Source organism: Chrysochloris asiatica, unplaced genomic scaffold (assembly GCF_000296735.1).
Source record: "Chrysochloris asiatica unplaced genomic scaffold, ChrAsi1.0 scaffold00173, whole genome shotgun sequence".
Lineage (NCBI taxonomy): Eukaryota > Metazoa > Chordata > Mammalia > Afrosoricida > Chrysochloridae > Chrysochloris > Chrysochloris asiatica.
In genome coordinates, this window is record NW_006408691.1 from 3172556 (window position 1) to 3196285 (window position 23730).

A 23730-nucleotide genomic window follows, 5' to 3' on the forward strand; every position below is an offset into this window, starting at 1 on the left:
TTATATGCATGCACCTGTGCATGCATGTTCAGGCATACCACAGGCACATTCCATGTACATACACATATGTTCAGCATGTCCTTGTGTGCTATGTGCACACATATATTCAGGTGTGCCACACATATGTGCGCACACATACCCGTTCAGATGTGTTGCATGTGTTGTGTGTTGTGTGTCACATGTGTGTGCACATGTGCATGTATGGTCACGTGTGTCTCTGGGGTTATACACTAGGCCTGTGGCCCAAATGGGGTTACAGACTCACAGAAGAAAGGCCCGAGAGAGGGCCTTGCTCAGCTTCCTGAGGCATTTAGGCCCCATGTGTGAGATCAAGGCCCAGGGATGGCCTGCCTGTGCAGGTGCATGAGGAACGTTGGCCCTGTGCCTTCTGCTCCACAGACCGATCTGTGGACCCAGGAGCTGGGGTGCAGTGTGGCCTCTAAACCTCCAGAGAAGCCAGTGTCCTTCTGCTGTCCCCTTGTCCGTCTGCTCTTGTGCCTGACTCTTGCCAAGGGCTTTTATGATCTCACACACTGGCCTTGTCTTGTGCCGGGAGCCCATCGATCGGCACAGATGCCCCCTGCCCTGGCGGTCCCTGCTGTGGGCCTTTTAGGAGTGGCTGTACTGGTGGGTGGAGGAGAAAGTGCCATTGCCACTCGAGGGATGTGCATGAAATGCCGCAGCCTGGCGGGGCACAGTGGTCGCCTTTTGTGCGGCCAGGCGGGTGACCTGCCTGCAGGCCTGCCCTCCGGTGTCGGCTTAATTACCTTTCTCAGGACCCCAGCGTGGAAAAGTCATTTCCCTTGAAAAGATACTGGTGAGTCTGACCTCAGCCGGCTCAGAGGTCTAGGGGGACAAAGGGACTGATTTTCTCTAAGGCCAGCCCCCCCAAAGCCTTAGCCCCTAGTGCTGTGTGTTGCTGCTGCCAAACCTCAGCCCTGGGGCTACTGGCCCTTAGCACTTTGTGGTGTGGGAGGATGCCTCCTGTTTTCTCTCTGAATCAGCTCAGGGTGGGGCTAGGGTGGGGAAGTTGGTGGGGACAAGGTTCTGGAAGACAGGCCGCAATGATGGAAACATCCAGAATGGTTTGGTCTGGCAGACTGACACTTTCATTATGGATCTTGTTCTGACCATAAGCTGTAGCTTTCAGTGTTTGGAGAACATGCCACTTTCTGCCCTGCTGAATTGTCTGATACTTAGCTACTGACCTGGCCCACCTCTGGACCACAGGGGTGGACAGCCAGGAAGGCAGAGGGTAGCACCCTTAGGTCCCAAATTGGGCCCGAGCCCATGAGGGTGGAGCTAGGTCTGCAGGTACCCCCAGAGCACTGAGAAGGACATATCCTGCCCAGCAGTCTTAGCTCCTAACCCATCTTGAAGGTCTCTTGTTCTCCCATTGTTTTGCCTAAGAATGTGGACAGCAGGGCTGTCTTGGTCTGGGGCCGAGTTACCAGCTCACAGTTCCAAATCTGAGTGATGATGGAATGGGTTCAATTCCCAGGATGTCACCTTGCTGGCCTTGTATTAGGGGCCACGAATACCATGTGTCTCTCTGCCACCCCCCGAGAGTTTGGCAGCCCCCGTCTACAGGACTCCAAGAGGTTCCAGGGAGTCTTCCCATCGGTTTCTGCCTCACTGAGCTTCTGGGCTTTCTGGATTTAGGGTGGACAACGGACCACAGCCCCGTAGCCATAGCCCCTGCTGTGCTTGGGGCCAAGAGCTGTAGAGTGGCTGGGAGGAGGGGAGAGGCATGAACCAGAGGGAGTGGCATGAACCAGAACAAGCCACAGGCATGTTTTTTGTGTGACAAGGGAGTGGGGGACACTCAAAGGTAATCCTAAATGCAAGCCTGGTCATTTAATTTAAGAGAGCCCATAGAGTCAGCCAGAGATGGGAAGCTGGCAGTCAGCCGGATGCTGTCCCATGGCTGGCCAGAGCAGGATGCAAGAGCCCTCTGGTCTGTGGTCCCTCTTCTTTGTCCCCCTGTGGGTGTCCTAGGTGGGGAGGAAGCGTGCTCTGGTGACCAGAGCTTCTGAAGCCAAGCCTTTAACGGTAAAAGCTGCTAGAGATATTTGGAGCAGGGCATTCTCGGCATCAGTGGGACTTTGGTGGAGGGGACATGAGTAGGCAGAGGGCCCCAGGTGGACAGATCTTGGTGAGTGGGCTCAGCCTAGACCAGGATAGAAGGGGACTACTGGTCCTGAGAGACCGCCAGAGCCGACTTTCTGCTTCTCCAAAGAATTTGTTCTGTGTTTAGATTAGAAAAAGCGTATAATAAACTTGTTAACGTGTCAGAATCTTGTGTTGGGACAACATAAGTGGGTGTTTGCTCCTCTCTTCGTTCTGTTTGCAATAAAATGCTGCAATTAGCACCCGAGCTCTGGAGGTGGGTCTGGAGGCAGCAGCAGAGGCAGGGGAGTCTGGGATTGCACATGCTATCATCGTAGACTTGGGTCTTCACGGAACCTGGGGTCAGCTGACTCAGCAGCTATGCAAAGGTCCTGAGGCCAGCTGGAGCCACTGTCCTTGCCCAGAGCCAACCTCTTCAAAAGGCCGGGAGCAGCAGCTCTCCAGCACCAACATCATCCTGTAAAAGTGACACTCGGGGTCTGAGGGTGGGAAGGATGACATTATTTGTTTTCTTATAAAAGGCTTTTATTTTAAAAGCCTCATGGCCCAGAGGAAGCCAACCTGGAGCTATTTTCAGGAACAGACTCAAAAAGCTTAGCTCTTAATTAAAACAAAACACAGTAGGAACAAGCCTCGGCCCGAAGGCCCCCCCACTGGAACAAAATCTTTTCTGCTGGGCCCCACAGGGCTGCACCGTTGCCCGCCTGCGGGCCGCCTCCAGCCTGAGGCCAGGACTGGACGTGTGGGACAAAGGGCAGTGGTGAAAAATGAACATGGGTTCCGAGCGCAGAAAAACAGATGTGCACCAACCGCTGCTGAGGGGAAGCTCTGGGAGTTGGCCAAGGGGACTCTGGGCAGGACCCCGAGACCAGTCCTGTCTTGGGGGGATGGTGACCTTAGTGGCCACTGCTGGACTCGGCTGCCTGGCTGGAGTTGGCCAGTCCGGGTGGGCTTCCTTGCATCTAGCACCCCTCTCTGTGGCAGGCGAGACCCCAGAATGTTGTGGCCTGGGTGGGAAGTGGAGGGAAGGGGGCTGTAGCTGCGCCAATAACCTCGGTGATGTATTGAGTGAAACATCATGAAAAATGAAAGCCAACCCTGCTCTAATCTCCCTGAACAAAGGCCTTTCAGTGGACCAGAGGGCGCGGGTGGTGGGTAGCGCTCAGATCTTTCATATTAAACGTGCACCCGGCGGAATATGGATCTTATTAGGAAGCGGGCTATACCGCAGCCACTTTCCTGCACATGGGATCTGAGAGGGGCCGGCAGTAAAGGCTGCTGGCCGAGGCCAGCCGAACTCTGGCTGGGACGATGGCATGTTCAGGGCTGCCTGGTGGAAGCTTTGTCTGCCCGCCTGCCTGCAGGGAAGGTCCCTCCAGGCCTCCCATTCATGTGTGAGATGAACAAAACAGTCCTCTAACTTTTCCTAGTTAATTCCTAAGACACCTGAGCCCCTGTATTCTCTTTGGGAGTAATACTCTTTGTCCTAATCATTGCAACCTTGTGTTCCCAAAGTAGTCAAATATGGGCCTGGGCTAAGGAACCCCCATAGAGTCCCATCCTGGAAGAAACAAGTTGCTGTGGGTTTCTCTTAAGGGTCAACTGTTAGACAAGAGTTGTGTTTCCCTCTTAGGCCTTTTCATTGATCACAGACTTCAAATCATGTCTTTTAAAAGCTCTGCCCTGGGATACACACGGGGCCTCTTGAAGACGACAGAGGCCAGCCCTGGGCCTCTTGGCAGTCCTGAGAAGTCGCATGGAGGAGCTCGGGGTTTGGGCAGAGTAAACAGAAGTCAAGTGCCTGTAGCAGGAAGAAAGGATCATTATACGAGTGAAAAAAATGAGCCATCTTGACTCAACAAATACCACAATCCTGCCTTCTTTTTCCACAGTCAGCCCCCACCACAAAAACCAGCCCAGGAGAGGAAATCAAATTTAGGGGATTCCCTTACTGGCCAGGATGGTTAATTTAATAAGAGGTGGACAGATGCTGTTATATTTTATTTTGTTTCTACTTTGAGCAGGTTGAAGCCTTCCTGTAGGGCTTAGGGAGGTTGAGCCCAGGAAGGCGAGCCAGCCTGTCTTCACAAATTCAAACCAGGAGTCATTGTGTGTGTGTGTGTGTGTGTGTGTGTATGTGTGTGTGTGGCGGTGCAGCAATGATGGGCTTGTTTCAAAAGAGGGATGATAAGAGGCGAGTATGTTATAGGGAGTCTGAATGCATGCGGGGCCAGAGGCAGGGGAGTGGGTTACAGGGGGGTGGGTTACAGCAGAGGGTGTAAAACAGCCAAGCCCTGTCAAGAAGCAAACTCCTCTCAGTAAATTGCATTTTTTGATGCCAAGTATCAAACATTGAGTTCACTGGTGGTCACTCTGCTTTGTTGGCTGTGGGATTTCCCCAGCTCATGGGGAATCTGGGGATCACTTTTCTCCAGGACCTCTTTGCCCATCTCAAAGCTGGAGCCGTGATCCTGGAGCAGAACCTTTGTACTCTGAAGAGCAGGCACATCTTTTGCACGTGGGGCTGGGCCTGAGGATGTTTGGGCACTGAGGGTCCTTGGAATCCTTGGTACAACACAAACAAAGACAAATGTAAGCAGCTGGTGTTGCGTCAGAAGAGGACTGTGCTCCACTGGGTTTTCAATGGCTGATTTTCCATCCAGCCTTTCTTCCTAGGTACTTGTTTTAGTTAGGAATTGAGGGCCTGTTTGTCAGATTTATAAAGCCCCAGGTATGATACCTGTGCAGAGGGAGGTGAGGCCAGCAGGCTAAGGTGCTTCCACAGACCTGGGTGCAGCCTGAAGAGCTGGTTTTTTTCTGGAGGAAGGAGAACCCAGGTCCCCTCTCCTGCCCTCCAGTCTGTCTGGAAGAAGCTCATTGTCAGAATTCTCTCAAGTTGCAAGGGTAGAATGAGCTGGGTTGGGGAGGAATCAGTACCCCAACTCCATTCCTTCGACTGGCTCCCTTGAAACGCTGAAGGCCAAGGTTAAAGTGTGCTGCTGGGTCTGGGAGGTGAGGCCAAGCAGGAGGATTCCCTCTGTCCTTCGTCCAGTGTCCTTCTCGGGTGTTGGGATGCCAGCCATGTGGTGGACAGCACACATTGAATCCAAGTTGCTAAACTTGTGGCTTTGGGTCTCAAATAGTCACACTACTTCCCTTGTCTTCATTTGGGGAAATAAAGGAAGCTCTAGGTTCATCATGGAACTCTGGTGTAATACTGTAGGATAAGCATAGGACCACAAGGCCGGTGGTTCAAATGGAATAGCTGCTCCTTGGAAACCCTAAACAGGGTTGCTATGTGTTAGAACCGACTTAATGGCACTTAATAACACAATCTGTTAGTGAGTTCAGCTGTTAACGGAAAAGTTGGTGATTCGAGCCCACCAAGGGACAAGACTTAAGCAGTTATTTAGGAGTGGTGTTGTGGGTTAATGTGTGGCGTTGTGGGTTAATGTGTGGCATTGTGGGTTAATGTGCTGGACTGCAAGGTTGGTGGTTCAAGCTCACCAGTCGCTCCTGGGAAACCCTATACAGGGTCGCTATGGGTCAGAACTAACTCGATGGCACTTAACAACAGACTAATCAAGACATAAGTAGGCAGCATCTTTAACATGTTCTGGAACAGGGTCGCTATGGGTCAGAACTAACTCAATGTCACTTAACAACAGACTAATCAAGACATAAGTAGGCAGCATCTTTAACATGTTCTGGAGTCCTGGTGTGGCACTGTGGGCTAATGCATCAGACTGCAAAGTCATTTGAACTGCAAGGCTGGTGGTTCAAGCTCACCAGCTGCTCCTTGGAAACCCTCAATAGGGTTGCTATGGGTTGGAATTGACTTGACGGCACTTAACAACAAAAACAATCCAGATCACGGTGCATGGTGGGGACACCTCCCTTTCTCTCAGGCACTTCGGGTCTTCCTTGTCCCTGGAGGCTATCTCTGGGCAGGGTGGGGAAGGAGTCACCAGCATCAGCCTGGGAACACTCCTGGATACCTGCTGAGCTCGGAGTTTGGGATGAGAGGGTCAGCTGAGGGGCCTAGAGCTGTCTCAGTGGCCTTAGCAGGAGGTCCCACCTCCAGCCCCACACACTTTTCGTGACCCACACACCTGGGCCATTTGCGCTCGTGATCTCTGGACCGCAAGGTTGGTTTGAACCACAAGGTCAGCAGTTCAAACTCACCAGCCGCTCCTCAGAAACCCTACACAGGGTCTCTATGAGTCGGAACCGACTGGACGATACTTACAGCAACACCAACATTGACTACTGGACAGTGACTATCTGAGCATGGGTGATGGGCTGGATACTCTGATGAGTTGGCTGCTCTGACCTAGCCTGGCCCCTGGGAGGGGCCTCTAGGGAGGGAAGGATGAGTGAGGCTGCGGGTCACATACTGAGGTTTGACTCCTACTCAGCACTTAGCAAGCTTTGAGGGTCATCAGCAAGTGGGGGAGCCCTTCTGTGCCTGCTGGCTCTGTGGGTTGGTGACAGATTGTGTAGGTTTCCTTGGAGGCTACAGAAATGTTGCTGGTACATGTCCCCTCCTTCCCTTCCATCCAGAGGACCCTGCAAGGGAAGTCAGTTTACAGGCAGTCCTGCTTGGAGGTGGGGTAGTTGGGCATGACATAGTGCTGGGGGCTGCAGTTCCTGCCAGCACTTCCTCCCCAGGTCTCCCGCCCTCGATGTGATCTGGGTCACCTACTTCCCAAGAGCCCCCCAGCTGACCAGAAAGGCTGGAAGGAGAAGGGTGACCACAGAAATGGGTGTTCTTACGTTCCTGCTAACCCAGCTTCCCGATGATGCAATGGAGCCAGCAAGTAAGGATGCCATGACTTTGGACCTCGGAGGCACAGCTGTACAGAGGGGAAACTGAGGCTGTAGAGGCCATACTCCAGATCCCTGAGCAGCCCACCAGCTCAGAAGGACAGAGCAGGACACAGACTCAGAGAATGGTGCCCCCCGCTTTCCCCACCATGACTGGCACCTGAAAAGACTCCAGGGAAGTTGTGAGTTCTAGGGAATAATTATGGGGGTCCCTTGGGCCAGGCACCGTTTTGTTTTTTAAGGGGTGAAAGAAAATGTTTTTCAGCGTCTTTCTTCTTGGGCAAGGTGCCCTTTACTGTCTTCGGGGACATCTCGGACATTGGTAACTTGGCCTGCAAGGGGTGGGTGTGGGATGCGGCCCCTTGGCCAGAGTGGGTCCCAGTGCTGCGATTCATTAAGGGCTGGGAGCCTTTGTGGGCCCCTCTGCGGCCCACGGCTGTCATGGGCTGTACGGCATAATGACAGGGCATTAGAGGCCTGAGAGCAATTAACAGGCTGCTTAATTAGCAAGAGAAATTAGAGTTTGAGTGGCTGATCTTCTCTTAAAGACTTGTAGAAAGCTGGGGCAGTTATCTGATTATGCATTGATCCCAGCTAACCTCGTCCTTCGGGAATTCTCTCCCTCACTGGCATCTGTGAATATACAACTGTTTAAATATTCCTAACTCAACTGTCTCAATAAACACGGGGAGAAAGGGGCCCATTGTGGGCCCGGACTGCTGGCTTCCCTTCCCTGGCCAGCCAGCTCTGGGCCCAGGAGGCGGCAGCAGATACTCTTTACCCTTGCCACCTGCACAGCTTCTGGGCCGAGCCTGGGAACAATGTCCTCCGGCCGGGCCGGGCCCCAGGCAAGCCGGCCACAGCTGCCAATCTGGCCTGGCTGAGTCCTCCCAGGCCTCCCCGGACTCCTGCAGGCTGGTGGGCTCCATCACTCTCTGTACTGTTGGTCATGGCTGAGGGTAGGTGAGGACACCCATTGCACAGATGGACGTGGTGAGGTCCAAGGAACTGGCTGGAACCACACAGTGAGTGACCACTGGGCTGTGGCCAGGGGTGGCTATTTCTAAGGCAGAAGCCCCCCCTCCCCCTCCCCATAGGCTGTGGGAGCCCAGGGCTGTGAGGTGTGGTTCTCAGCAGCCTTGTCCTCCTCCTTTGCGGTGGAAGCCCTTTGGGTGACAGTGGGTGGGTGGGTGCTGGGTCCGTGGCTGCCAGCCCTGAGCTCTCGTGGGGACAATGAACCGTAAAGAAGATGCTTTTAGAGAAAGGGGAGGGTCAGCTGCCAAGAAAGTGCCCTGGAGGATAAGCCCACAGGTAGAAATGCAAAGGATGTTCCAGGTGATGGCAATAGCACCTACAAAGATACCTGGGCAGGGAAGTGCATGCAGGGAGGACCAGTCAGCTTGTGATCTTGTGTGTGAGGTGTGCAAGGTGGAAATAGGACTGAGAATGCCCAGTATCCCTGGCTGCCTCCCTGTGCATCTGTCAAACTTGGGGTGGGGGGAGATGTCCTCATGTTTCCCTTTGACTGAGCTGGCTGGGCAGCTCCAAACTGTGACTCAGTCCTGGGCCTATTTAGGGGCCAGGGGGCCTCTTATCCTGACACCGTGGCTGAGCTCTGCCAGGGCCTGGGCTGGAGTTCGGCCGTGAGAACCAGGCTTGGACCTCGTTTTAAAATGAAAAGGGGAAGGCAGAAGAAAGAGAGAGAGAGAGAGAGAGGGCTGACAACCTCTTGTTTTGCAAAACTCAAAATAGATTTCAGCACTGCGCTTTTTAAAGACAGATCTTTGCGCTCCCTGGCGATCCTCGCTTGACCTCTCTTGGTTTTTGGCAAGAAGAGCTTGTGAGGACTTGGCACCGAGTTATTGAAAATGCAGAACAACGGTGCGCAAACTTTGCCAGATGCCGGTATATGTCAGTTTCTTGAACTTTGCTTTCCTTGTTTGCTACATTTGATATCATCTTACCCAGACGATGCCCTCTCGAGATAGACCGCCTGTTTCCCCGCCGCCCCTAGCTCGGTGGTGTAGCCACGCATCCAGTTCGATGCCTCTCCGGATCTGTGTGTCTGGGGGAGTCTTTGCTCAGCTCTGATGATTAGACCTGGTTTCTGGTTTCCTTCTGGAAGATTTGCTGCTAAGCAGATCCATCCCTCCTGTAAGACGATAGGGATGCCCAAGGCCACCTCACTGCCTCGGAGGGCGGTGGGGACCCTGCAGAGCTGCGACAGTGGGGCCCGGATACCCCTGTATGGGGCAGAGGTCAGGCTTGTGTCTGGGATGGGAGCTGGGGTGCTGTGGGTTGTGGAGACTATAAAGCATTCTCCTGGGAAGGCTGCTTCCCCTGGTGCAGCGGAGGTAGGCTGGCTGGGAGCCCCCACTGGGCAGTTGTCTACTCATAGGGGGCCTTAAGCAGAAAACCTGGTGGCGTGGGGGGGGGGCGGCTCTGAGCTAGGAGTAAGGCCTAGTATTTTTAGACACCCCCCTTTTCCTGTCCCCAGCTTCCTGTCTTAATTGTTAATTCCTGAGAAAAGGGCCAGGCTGTTTTCATTCATGTTACAGAATGAGAAATCCTTGCCAGGGGTCAGTCTCACAGATCGGGGGATCAATCCCATATTCCATTCGAGAGAGGGGATTGTTGAATGTGCTTGAACATCAGGAGAAAAATCCTGTGAGCGAATTATCGCTACCAAAAGGGAAGCAGAGAACGTAGATGCTTGAGCAGCAAAGGTCAGCACCACCTCTGTCCACAGTTCCTAATACAGGCACTTAGTCTGGGGTGGCCCGGGCAATTGGTCCACTTTGCTTCCTTCTGGGCCCTCATGATGCTGGAATGCTTCTGAGCAAACCTCTCTCCTGAGGACTGAGTTCCATGCTCCTTTGGAAATGGAAGCCCAGTGTCAGGACATTGAAAGAATTCCCCTACATACTCTACGCATGGGGCTCTGGAAGCACCCCTGCCCAGGATGTTACCCCCATCAGGGCTGACCTGCAGCTCCGGCATGAGGCTTTGGGGCGCCAGCACTGTCGATCTGCACAGTTTGCAGGGAGCGGGATTTTATGATAGCAAATGTCAGGTGGAATGGAAGAACACTTTGGGTCCGAAATCAAATAAATTCAAGGTATATATGTGAGTGTGTGAGTGTGTGTGTACGGTGTGTGGGTGTGTGTGTATCTGTAGTGCATGTCTATGTTGTATGTGTGTGTGCATATGCATAGAAGTATATTATAAGTGGTGTGTGTGGTGTGTGTGTGAGAGAGTTTATGAGTGTGGGGTGTGTATGTGTATGTTGTGTGTGGTGTATGTAGTATGTGTGTAAGTATGCGTGTATATGAAGTGTATGTGTGTAAGAATGTGTTCATGAGTGTGTGAGAGTACGAATGTATTGTGAGTGTTGTTATGGGGGGGTGTTTGTGTGTGGTGAATATACTGTATGGATGAGTGTGGATATTGTGCATACGTTTTTTTTGTGTGCTAAGCATGGGGAAACTGGGGGCACACAGACACACAAATTATGCCCTGATATCTAATGTCCTCTTGGGGAAGGACAGTGAGCCTGTGTGGGGGGGAGGGCATGAGGTTATGTGGGGGGGCTTTCGCAAGGATAGCATTTCCCATACCCCCTGGGGCATTGCAAGCTGGATGGGGTGCATTGTCTCTGGTCTGGGCTGGTGACTTCTGCCAGGACCCTTTTCCTCCTAGAGGTGGGACTATATTCCTGCCCCCCCCCACCTCCGGCTGTGTGAGGCCCTCAGTGACAGGCTGGGAATGAGGAGGCTGTGCTCCAGGGTGGAGGCTCCGAAAGGGGGTGGTAGAGCTGGGATGCCTGCTGAGGCTCAGTCTGCAGAGGAGGGGCCACACTGGGTGGGGAACCCCCAACAGGGATGTGGGCCGACTTTGCTGGCTGCCACTCAGCTCTTCTCAGGGGATGACAGATCCTGGAAGCCTTCCAGAAAGAAGCCCTGCTTCCAGCACTGGCTAGGTGGGAGGGGGCACAGCCTCAGTTATCTCATCTGGAAAGTGGGCACACAGTGTTCCCTGCTCGGAGGTCCAGCCAGAGGTCAGCAGCCTGTAGGCTCTTGATTCCATCTACTAACCAGGAAGTGAGGCGAACACTCAGCCAGGCGCAGGGTGGTCCTGAGAGTGATCCCCAGCCCCAGTAAGCTCACAATTTGTGGTCTGAACTGGTGGGAACTCGCACTTCTACTGCAAACTCAATTTTTGTCTAGGTATTTCTGGTCACTGTCTTGGGTGGGAACAGAGCCCCCTTGGCCACTTGGCCCCTATCACCCGAAAGGGTCAGAAATCCCTGGAATAGAAAAACGGGTTCAGATTATACCTACACTAGCAGGACCCAGTCTCTCTCTTTCTTCTCCTCTCGATGGATATGTCTGTGAACACACACACACACACACACACACACACACATTCACATACCCAGCATGCATACGTTTGCTGTTGTTAAAGCTGAGGAGAATCAAGCGCACAAGGACCGCATGTGTGTGGAGTCAAACTGCTTCACAGGGCTTGTCAAGACTGTGGCCTTTCAGAAGTAGATTGCCTGGCTTGTCTTCCTCAGTACATGCATATATGTGTCATATATGTATACATGTTGTCGTTAGCGACTGTTGAGTCGAGTCTGATTTATGGAGACCCCACATAACAGAGTAGAACTGCCCCCTTTGCGTTTTCTTGGCTGTAGCGTAGTGGTTACAAATCGGGCTGCAAACCGCAAGATCAGCAGTTCGAAACTACCAGCTGTTCCACGGGAGAAAGATGAGGCTTTCTGCTCCCATAAAGATTTACAGCCTCGGAAACCCTGTACAGGGTCGCTATGGGTCAGAACCGACTCCACAGCACATAACAACAACAACAACAACAAATCTTTATAGGATCATATATGCAGGTGCAGCTCCTATATATCTATATCTATATCTATATCTATATCTATATCTATATCTATATCTATATCTATATCTATATACCAGCTCCTGCAGAGCTGCTGGCTGGGTTTGAACTGCCTACATTTCAGTTCTAGTCTATTCTGTAGCATCTATTTAATAATTTATATGTATTGGAATGATTCTCCTCTTGACAGGATAAGAGATGTTTTTTCTATAGGAAGAATAAAGGAGGTGGGTGAGCAGGCATGTAGGAGGAGAGAAACCACAGCCTCACAGTTCCCCACACCGCCGTCTGCTCCAAGGAGCTCCCACCTACCACCCTTTGGGCTCTAGTGGATGGCAAAGTCACATCCGCTGCATGGACCACAGTGCTCAAGCCCTTTGAGGAGCCCTGGAGCTGCTGGCAGCCAAACTAAATGGCAGTGCCTTGTGGGTAACAGGGTTTAGGACCTCCTAGTGAAGGAGCTCTGGTAGCGTAGTGGTTACAAATCGGGCTGCGAACCGCAAGGTCAGCAGTTTGAAACTACCAGCTGCTCCGCGGAAGAAAGATGAGGCGATCTTTTCCCGTAAAGATTTACAGCCTCGGAAACCCTGTTCAGGGTCGCTATGGGGTGAAACCGACTCGACAGCACTTAACAACAACAACAACAGTGAAGGCAGGGAGTACTGGTGTGGCACTGTGGAATAATGCATCAGACTGTAAAGTGGTTTGAACTGCAAAGTCAGTGGTTCAAGCTCACCAGCTGCTCCTTGGAAGTCCTACACAGGGTCGCTTTGGGTCAGAATCGACTCGATGGCACCTAACAACGACAGTGAAGGCAGGCACTTGGCTCAGAAGTTTTTAGAGAAGGTAAGTTAATGAGGGGTATTCCAGGCCTCCAGTGACTCACCCACTCCTGACTTGTACCCTGCAATTCACAGGCCAGGTCCTAGGTCTTGGCCAGGCTGGGATCTGGGGGGTGACAATGCTGTGCTACATCTAGCCTGGCCCCTTCTGGGGACTATCAAAACCCTTAGACAAGCACCAACAGTACACAGAGCCAAGGTGCCTCAAACCACTGCTAGGCCTGGCGGGCCTGGGTGCTGGGAGGACCCTGGGGCCAGTGCAGCTTTCAGGAATGGACACTCTCTGGAGACCACAAAGGGACCAGCTCAAGTCTTCCTCTGTTCTCCAAGTCCTGGTGTCCCCTTTGTAAAGCTCAAGCCAACTTCAGTATAAAAGAGCAGCTCCCAGGCCCCTGGGGTAAGGAGTGGATGCCTTGACATTTGTGGTGATAGCTCTTGTCCAACTCTGTGAGTCTCTTGTCTTCCAAGTTCTCCTCCAGTAGGAATGTTGCTACCTCCTTGTCTGTGAACTAATTTGCACTTCTGAGATTTCAGAGAGGGTCTTATTCACATCCACATTAACGCCTCCTTCCTCCTCACTGAACCCCCCCATATCCTTCCCCCACACCACAAGGTGCTGCCTCCTTTTGGGTGACCTTGAGAGTTGTTGGATTACCTTGCCCTGTCTGTCCCACCAGGTACTGCCCTCTCCCTTGTGTCTGGCTCCATTGTAGGCAGGCGTGTTTTGGGGTGTGTGTGTCGGGGAATACATAAATTTCTAATCTCTGTGTTGTCAGAGCAGCCAACCTATTTCTGAGACTTTACGCCTTCTCTGTGGTCATATTGGATTTGTCTTTCTCTTGCATGAGATGAGTTCCTCCGAGCTGTTTGATGGATTCAGTCTGTGCATTGATAACTTGGACATTTATTTTGAACACTTGGCCATTTCTAAAACCCTCATCATTTATTCTGAAAACTCGGTGGCTTATTCTGGCATGTGGGGTCGGAGGGAGAGATTCCTTCCTAGAGGGTTGTGACATTAGGCAAGCAGGAGCTGACTGAGGCTTCTTTTTTCTATAACTATGGTGAGTAGTTGGCTCTGTTCTTTCTAGAGCCCAAGCCAGTGTACCAGTTATTCTATTGTTGGGTATTATGTATATATATACATATATATAAATCCTGGTGTGTGTATTGTCTTTGCACTATCCACCAAATTCTTAAATTCATAGAAACGCAATATTCCTTTTTTTTTTTTTTTTTTTCTTTCTGTGATAAAATCTGGAATCATAATTTCAAGGAAAACACAACCAAACGCAATTATTTTATAACATCATTACATGTTTAGGTTATATTTAGGGGGAGTCAAAAGTTGTATATTTTTTCATTCCTCCCAGTTAGGAAGATGGCGTGTTACTCAAGGATTTTTTTAAAAAAGTGTTTTTCATTAAATTCTATAGCTCCGTGCATAGAGCCCAACCTATGTTTTATTATGTTAACTTCAAAGTATTTTTTTTGGCATAAAAGTAACAACAACAAAAAAATATTTTTGATGTGGAAATAATTAAAACTCATATCTCACTATGTAACTACCACCCGTGTACAACAAAATAAAACAATATGAAAGCAAAGAGACAATTCTACTTACAATAACCAAATGTTTCCATGCCAGTGGAAAAAACACAGATTGCTACTCGTAAGTGTGTGTTGCGCTCTGAGGCATTAAGATGGTGTGCCCCCACTTTGAATAGAGTTGGGGTGAGATGGGTGAGTGCCGAGAGCTTCGTGCCTGGGATCCCAGGCTCTTAACACTGCCAGCATCTCAAGATGGAGGCCCCAGTCTCGGCCCTCTGTCCGGGGTGATGGACGGTCTCCCGGTCCTAGGTTGATTTCTGGGGCTCCCCTGTTCCTCCTGCAAACATGCCATTTTCTCCACTCTGAGACAAGGCAGGCTGGTCTCCATAAGCCTGTGAAATTAGCCCTGTAATACTTAAAATGCTAGCCCAGTTAATATGTAAACAATGACAATTTTTTTTTCCCCCCAAAGGGTTTAGGATTTAAATTAGTTTTTTTAAAAACCCAATTACTGCCATTTAGTTCAGGAGGAGAGTGTTCTTTATGTGCTAATTATATAGCTGGGGAATGAGCAATCAAGGGCACAATGGGGCATTAAGGGCACTTTTTAAAGGTTTAAACTTATTTATCTGAGTTTGGGAGTTGGAGTCAGTTTGGTGTCAGGCCTTGGAGGGTGGATGTGGAATGAGGATGAAGGACAGCTAGGCCCAGCACAGGGAAGGAAATGTGGGCATTGTGTCGTCTTATTATTATGACTGATGGTATTGAAGTATCAGAACCTGGACTTAGTCCCTTGTTCCTACTGGTGGGCAAATGAAACTTGGGCTTAGTCACAGCAATCCTATGGGTCCCTGAGGAATCTGCTTGCCTGTACAGAGCCTTCCAGAGTTTTTCAGAACTTTCCAGAAGGGGTGCAAGGGGAGGTCACCCCAGGCGTAGCTCACAGCCTCAGAGCCTGGATGCCAAGCCCATACTGTGAGGTGAGGATGGGGATGGGGAGCCTATAGGAGTCCTGCCTCTTCTTCACCGTGGCCTCTTACCCCTGGCCCAGCTGGATCTAGCATCTTGGAACTGACCTCAAGTCCTGGAATGTTCTAGAACCATCTGATTGCCTAGGAAAGTCTGCACCTGTACGTCCTAAGAGAGAGAAAATGATTTATTTAAAACAGAACTTGTTATTATTTAAAAATCAACAACAGCAAAAAATACTGAGGTCAGGGCCCCCTCCCAGAGATTTTTATTTAATTGGTCTGGATACTGAGGTTTTGCATGTGTGTGTATTAAATATGTTATTGTTATTGTTGTTGTTAAGTGCCATTGAGTTTGTTCTGACTCATAGTGACACTGTATAGGGTTTCCGAGGAGTGGCTGGTAGGTAACAAAATACTGAATATCTTAGCAAACTTCACCTGTACAATTCAGTGACGATAATTGTGTTCATCATGTTGGACACATGGACACCCATCACCCTTACCTGTTCCCAAATTTTACCATCTTCCTTAATGGATGCCCAGTGTTCCTAAAGCTGCAGTCCTCTCTGACCCTCAGCCCCTGGTTTATACTTTCTTGTTCTAGATATTTGGTATAAGTGATGTAATAGCCATCCTGTTGTGACTGATTTCTTTCACTTCGCATGATGTTTTTGAGGCTCATCCACACGTGACAGGCATTGGATCTCATTTCTCTTAATGAATGAGTAACATTCTCTTGTCTGGATGGGCCACATTTGGAGTCCTGATGTGGTACTGTAAGATAAGCACTGGACTGCCCACCACATGGTTGGTGGGTCAAACCCACCAGCCGCTCCTTGGAAACCCTACACAGGATATGAGTTGGAACCGACTTCACAGCACTTAACAACAACAACAACAACATGGTAATTCTATGCTTAACATTTTGAGGAACCACCCGCCAGACTGAAAAAAACAAAACAACTTATTTTTGAAGCAAGTTGACCCTTATTTTGGTCCAAAGTTCTTTAAGGAGCTACCTGGCAGAGTGGATGGGCACAAGTCAGGATTCCATCTTCTGGGAAGAGGACTGGGGAACCGGGGCAGGGACAGGTACAGAGACCCAGTGTGGCTGCCGCAGGTTTGAGGTGCCTCCTGACAGAGCAAAGATCCACTTCTGCCACAAGCTTATCCAGAACCGAACTGGAATGGACACCTTAGCCCCATGGGAAGGCAAAGGTATCAAACCCACTTGGTGGCATTTGTGGTGCTCATTTGCCCCAGTCATGGTGGAGTGGGGACAGCTAGTCCGTGCATTAAGATTTCTAAGTGATGTGCCTTGAACAGAAAGAATGAGAGCGGTGCTGATGGGGTGGGGGCTGAAATGATGGTCCCCAGGATGGACAGGCACCATGGGGACAAAGGAGGAGCCTGGTGTGGCATTCTGACCACCCTCCTTTCCATGGTGTGTCTGGGGTCAGAACCCATTTGCACTAGGGAGAAGCAACCTTTCCAAGGGCATTTGTGGCAAGTGAGCAAGGGGGATATGGGAAAAAGAGCAATGAAAATCAGATGGAACAACAGAGGCTCCAAGGCTTGTGGCCTTGTGGGTCCCGGAGAAGCGTCCGGAGTCAGCATCACACCCAGAATGCATCAATGACTGAGATTAAGGGGAAAGCGATTAGACAACTTATTTTTCTTTTCTAAGACATTAGCTGGTCAAAAATGACAAAAATGCCCTAAGCCGCGGTGGGGGCCGGGGCCGGGAGGGCGGCAGACAGGCAGTCTTTTGTCTGACAGCAAGGCCTAACCACCCTGGCCTGTGTGGGGCACCCAGAAATCTACCGCCCCTCAGAGGGAATGGCCGGTGTTAGCAGAGGGATTAGACTTTTGAACTGCCAGGACCCCAGGGAAGCTGTAGGCCACCCACAGGCCAGGGCTGCAGAGACCGGATTCCCCACGCTGCCCCCACCTGCCCGAAGTCAGGAGCATCTAGGAGAAAGGACCAAGTTCCTTACAGAGCTGCTCATTCACTTATGTGGGGGGCTTGGCAGTCCCTCGGGAAATCAACAAGGACCCAATTTCCACCTGTCATTGAGGACAGGAGCTGCCCCCTGGGGTTCTCACACAGACCTGTGGCAGGGACCATGATGGGGGCATCTGTCTTCCCAGACGCTGTGTCCATAAGCCAAGAGAACATGGTGGGGCTCTGGGAGGGGAGGGCACCTTGGTCCCTGGGCATGGGTGGGTGTGGGTGGGAAGTGTGGGCTTGAGGAGGCCCTTCCCCACGCCAGTTCTTCCTGTGTTGCAGACATTCCACCAACCCGACATTTTCTCAAGATAAGAAAGCACATGAGCCCACATTTCTTATCTGAGGGCAAACAATGAACTTGCCGGGCCCATACTGGAAAGGGGTTCTCAGAGCAAATTCAATGCACTCTCCATAGCCAAGGCCAGCAAACAGGCCTCTGCCCAGAACTCTGACTCCCAGCCCAGCCCCAGCCTGGCTATGCTGGCTTTGTTTGCTCACAAGCCCATGGATGACTGTTCCCTGCCACCACGACTTGCACTCCTGTCGTCTGGCCACCAAGCCTGCCATGCTGGCTTGTCAGCTGGAAGGGCCTTGGGGTGGACTGTTCCCCCCTACCCCCCACCTCCATGCTGGGCAGGTGACACAGCAGCTGTGTGGCTGGTTCGTAACAGGAGCCCACCTGCCGAAGCTCCCTGGTGTAGCAGTGACAATTGGAGGGTCTCCTCCCCAACCTCGGAGAGCTGGCATTGTGGGTCTGGAGCATACCCTCTGGGGCTTAGTCATAATTATAGGGTCAGGTTACCCCAAGAGGGAAGTAGGTATTTGTATTGTTCAGTCCCAACATCCACCAGGGGATGGTCTGCTCCACCTGGAGGTATGACCGACCTTTCCTTCTCCATCTTCCTCCCACTCTGACCAGGTCTCCCCGGGCCTTCACGAGACCCTCCTCCATGCCTTCACCATCCTGGACCAGAGAGAGGGTGGGCAGTCTGGGGAAGAAGTAAGGGCAGTTCTTGTACACTGGTGGTGAATGGGAGGGAGCCAGCCCCCGCCATTTCCTTTTATTTTCCAGAGGATGAAATGGAAAATCCAGGTGTGCAGAAAGGTGGTTTTATTTGTTTAGTCCAGGAGCCATGGGATACCAGCATGTGGGTGGGGCCAGGGCAGAGAGCTCCCCCTGACAGGCTCAGGGTTGCCCTACGGAAGAAGAGAGGGCCACAGTCAGCCCTGACAGGGGTCCCCAGCTTAGGGTCTAAGTTGATGCTAAACTGGCTGAAGAATCTTGACCCTTGTGACTGATCACCTGTATAACTGAAGATTGGAAACCCCGCCCTGTCCAGCCGCCACCTGGTTGTTCCAGGTGAGAGTGACAGGTTCTTCTGGGAGGCACAGCCCAGGGAGTCAGCTCATTACACCCTCATCTGCCCCTGAGGTCAGCTCTGTGAGGATGAGGATGAGTCCAGCTGAGGAGATGAAGGCCAAGGGAAATAGGGTTACTTTTCTGACGATGCTGAGCAGGGATTTGACCTCAGGCTTGTCCACACTCAGGAACCCTGCTTGTCACTATTTTATTGGAAACATAAGCACTGGACTGTTAACTGCAAGGCCAGAGTTTTAAACCCGCCAGCTGCTCCTGCGAACCCCTTTATAGGGTTGTTGTGAGTGAGAACCGATTCGAGGGTACTTAACAACAACCATGAATTGCTGAGAGAGAAACAACAGATTCTTAGTTTGGGGGCACAAGAACATCCCAACTCCACGTTTGCCGCCTGGTGGGGACACGCGACGGCACTGAGGCTTCCTGGCTTTGGAAGGAAGGGGCTGTGCCTCTGGACCATAGCTCCAGCTGCTGGTGTGGTCAGAGGTACAGCCTCACCTTCATTCATCTGCTCCATTCACAGGCCCTAACCCAGCCCTACATCTCCGCCCCATATGCATACTTGACTTGATTAATGATTACAGGCTTCCCCCCTTTGTCTCATAGCATACCCCCTCCTGTCTCATGCTGAGGGCCTGGGGTCAGAGGGTATCCCAGCCTGCCTGAGAAATATATGGGGCGTGGAATGGTGGGCACAGTGCTGGAAGCAGGGTGGGAGGTTTCAGCCCTGGGGGCTCATCTCATCTTATAAAGGAGAAAACTGAGGCAGAAGAAGGTGCCCAGCCAGGAGTCCAGTCCAGCCTGACTCTTGGGGTGACCTTGCTGCCCCCAGTGTCATTCCTGGACGTCTCTGCTGCAGCACCCTCAGCAGACCCCTGCCCGCTTCCCTGGGTCTCTGAATCTGTACAGGGCCTGGCCAAGAGCATGTGAGGTGGGTCACATGGTACAGCTTTAGCCCCAAGGCCCTTCCATCTGAAGGAGGAATGCAGGCCACCAGCTCCCCCTGCAAAGCCTCCTCATGTGCCTGTGATAAACGCCGGGGACAGTGGTGGCTGCATGGGTTCTCCCAGTGCGACCTTAGAGGACTTCTCGGAAAGGTGCCACCGTGCCCTGCAGCTGCACCCCTTAGGGAACACCCATAGGAGATGCTAGAAGGCAGGTTGGGTGTGTTCACTAGAGAGGGACTTCCAGGTGGGCTTCCCCGCAGAGGTGATTTCCTTGTGGATGATTGTTACCTGGAGGAGGGCGGAGACTTCTCATGAGGAAGGGTAGGGGCTGAGAAACCCTGAATCACCTTCTTTCCAAGCAGCAGAGTCAGGTTCCCCACAGGTGTTGTTCAAAGTGGGTCAGTGGAAAGCTCCCAGCTACTAGAAGATGATCCTTGGTTCTCAGCGGCCCCCTCTCTCTTTCTTCCAAATGGACAGGACAGAGCCGCCCTACCATGGCCCACAGTGCTTACTGGGAGCAGCCACCACAGCCCACCACTGACCTCTCCTATCCAGGAACACCTGGCTGCACCCGCCAGCCCTCTCTGTGCTCCCAGATCTTCAGTGGCATGGTTTCTGGTGTTTTCCAGGCCACGGGCCCCCACACGGCTAAAATGTGTCCCAGGACCTTGGTGGCTAGGAGCATTTCAATTGGCTTCAATGGAGGCTGCTCCTGGACCAGGTGAATGGTGGCGGGAAGCAGGGTTGAGGCGAGCCTGTTGGGATGAGGGTTCTGCTTGATGGTCACCCCACACCCCCCTTCCTTTAGCCCCTGTGTCCCCAGAGCTGGAGCCACGAGTGTGTTTCAGCCAGGCTCACCTACTTCCTTTATATATTGTCCTAGTGGATTTGGTGTGCTTGGAAAAGGAGGGAAAAAAAGCAAAATCTCTTTTCAAATAACTTTCTGCGCCCCTTCCCCGTCCCTAGAGACCTCCCCTACCTCTGTCTACTGTCAGGAAACCCATGAGGGTGAGGCCGCAGCACCCTGGGGAACAATTTGCGGAAGCTTTGTGTTAAAGCGAGAGGACCTGTTTTTGGTTTGACAATGGCTGACATTTAAGCCTTTTACATCCATCTCTCAGAGAATTGAAAGCAAAACCCATCAATTAGACACAAAAGTGTGATTTGCCGGCCTGGTCTACCTGGACATTCTGGGCCACAGGTGCAGTGAGGGCTGTCCCTGGGCCCGGCACTGGCTCTGAGCACCCGAGGGCGTGTGAGGGCCCCCACTCCTTGGTTTGTCTTGGCAGTACCTTTGGAGTTAGCCCTGGGGTGGGGGGCTCTGCTTCGACGCTCTCAAGTTTTGCTTCCAGATGTTTTTGTGCTGAGTTCTCACCCTGGAGTCATGGCCTACTTTCCCCCTGAAGATACAGTTCCAAACTAGTAAATGGAAGATGCTCATTCTAGCGCCTGAACTTTCCTTCTTTTCTCTGTTGGGCCTCCACCTGGGGAGCTCTTAGAGAGGTCTGAGGAAACACAGGGGACCTGACTGTCGCATTTCCTTTTGGGGTATGGCACCAACCTGGCAGGGGGTGGAAAAGACACTGCCTCAGAATGTTCTGGAAGGCTTTCCTCCTCTGGTCCAGCAGCGCCAGGGCCCAGGCCTTCCCTCAAATTCTCTGGGGCACACAGAGCTCGCCTTCCCTGGCTTGGCTGATAAATTTGTGATTTTTCTCATTTTCCTGCTTTTCCATGATACTTTGGTGAGAAGATGGCGGAAGGAATGGGCCGTGTTTCTGGATTGCTGTCTTACCTCCCCTTGGCTGGCTTTCCTGTAGGCTGTGGGCGTTCAACTCTGACCTTTGAGCTGAGAGAATGGGCCTTCTGTTCTGGGGAGAGCTTGGGGTTGAGGCTCAGGGGCCTGGTCCTTAGAGACCAATTGTGTCTCTACAACTCATCCTTGTTGTTAAATCTAGATTACCACAATTCTCTGCTTTTCTTATTTGGGGGGTACTTCCGACTCCACGGCACATAACAACAACAACAACAACTGATGTATGGTGCGGGAAGATGGACATTCCACATTCACACCCTTCCCAGTAGGCCCCAACAGCCCTCACCTGCTCCCTCCTGTGAGCCCAGCACATTTGATGAGGATCTGCAGAAGAGGCAAGGCTGCAGGTCACCCTGGGTGACATGGGGGGTGCAGGGACCGGGACCGAGGTTTAAATAATGAATTCAGAGCCTTTGCCGAGGCAGGCAGTGGGTGGATCCTGTCGGATGACGTGTTTTTGTGCTTGCCGCTCTCCCAGCCAGGACTGGAGGACATTGTGTGTGGAGAGTGCTTGCTGACACCCCTCTGGGGCTCCACTAGGTGTGTCATGTGTTGGTGACACTCGGGTACCATTGCTTGCTGTCATTGTTCAGGCCACCACGGACGATCCTTGGTGTCATTATCGGTATTGCTTGTGCTGTGATGATTTTTCCCAGACCCTGTGAGCAGACAACGTTTTCAGAGCTGGGCATGGCGGCCAGGAGGGTACCTGGGAAGTGTGTGCACAGAGCCCTTTTGCTGCGAACAGGAAGGGGCCTGCTTCCACTAAAGGAGAAAGAGCTATTGGTAGCAGTGTGGTCCGGCAGGGAGAGGGGCTGGGGATGGGAACCCTCCAAAAGAGGAGGTCTCAGCAGGAAGTGTGTTCCAGCCACTTCCATTCCTCTGTCCAGCCTGAGGCTTGCCCCTCGCCTGGCCTGGCCTGTGACCCTAACCTGGAGCATGGATAGCCACTGTGAATTACAACCACCGACTAACAGGTCACGTCAACTTCCTTGAGCCGGCACCCGCGTCTCCAGGAGAGCAGACAGAGCTTCTGATTTTTAACAAGAGTCGTTGGCAAGGCCAGTATTTGAAAGCAGTGTGTTGAGAAACAGGCAGTAACTCCTTTTATTTAAAATTCCACATCCAGGGGTCTTTCCCCCGGCCAGGGCAGTCTCGGATGGCTGCATTCGCCATCGCCATCTATCTTGGTTCAGGAACCTGGTTTTTATTAAATTTAATTGCTTCCTTTTCTAGCCTTAAATCAAGGGTGGCTTCAGAATAGGGACAGCATCAATTTAATTTAATTACTCTGCCCTGCACCCTCTGAGCAGAGCTATGGCTACTGGGGTCTTGCTTGTACAGGGCCCCCTGCTCAGGATAAGCCCAGAGGCCTGTAAAGGGCTAGGGTGTGGGGAGAGACATGAAGCCCCGAGAAGAGCTCAGGTAGAAGTATCTGGGTGCAGAAGCCTAGCCTTCCTGACCCCTAAGAACCAGGCCTGCAGCTTCCACTCACTCAACGACATGTTTATTTTTCATTTGCCATTAAAGCTTCGCTGGCTCTCAAACTCAGGAGCAATTCATTCAGGATCATTTATCTTTGGCTGCGAGATTTTACCCACAGAGTCCTGTCTCAAGGCTGTAAACAGAAAAGGCTGCACAGCTTTGAAGCAGTGCCTGGGGGTATGTATGCTTGTTCCCGCCCACATCCCAGGTGTGTGGATGAGGTAGGGACCACCATCAAGGGGTCCCTTCCTGCATGCCAAAACACTTCCAGCTCATTGGGTCCTCGCCTCAGTGTCTGAAGCCCACTGCAATCAGTGGATGAGCTTTGCTTAAACAGAAATGCACTTGACAATGGCCCTAGCTGAAGAAATACCCGAGCTGCTGCTGAAGATGCTATAGGCCAAGCAGGTGATCAGAAGGTGGGGACTACAGCTTGCTTTTCCTTCTAATGTTTATCCCTTCTCCCCCCAACATGGAAATTCTGTAACAAAGGCAGCCTTGGAGTCTGTCTCCAGCATGTTTTATTAAACACCACCAATGGCAAGTGAGCAGAAGCGAGATCAGTCCTCCATGAGATTCTGAGGAAAAACACTGGGAATTATGACGATGATTTGTTAAATAATAGAAAATGTTTTTCATTTCCTAATTTCCAGCATGCAAGCAAGCCATCCTCCAGCCGGCTCTCTCATTCCTTAATATTTAGACTTATGGGCCAATTTGAGGATATTTTCTCTTTCTGGCATGATTAATGCTTCTATGAAACAATGTCATCACAAGTCTTCTACCTGCCCTGTCAGCTTCACATCAATCTCGCTGGGCTGGGCTGTAATTTATGGCTCTGGTGCCGGCAATTTGCAAACCTAATGCAGA

At 51.6% G+C, this 23730-nt stretch overlaps 1 protein-coding gene across 1 annotated transcript in view; it reads left to right on the forward strand.

Moving 5' to 3' along the window:
• The window catches only part of PRDM16 (PR domain containing 16), a 421338-nt gene that overhangs the window by 28760 nt on the left and 368848 nt on the right, over nucleotides 1-23730 (forward strand). Inside the window, exons 3-4 of the mRNA XM_006871783.1 lie at nucleotides 7243-7298; nucleotides 7699-7916. Coding sequence (XP_006871845.1) covers nucleotides 7243-7298; nucleotides 7699-7916 — 274 coding nt within the window. The remainder of the gene's footprint in view (nucleotides 1-7242; nucleotides 7299-7698; nucleotides 7917-23730) is intronic.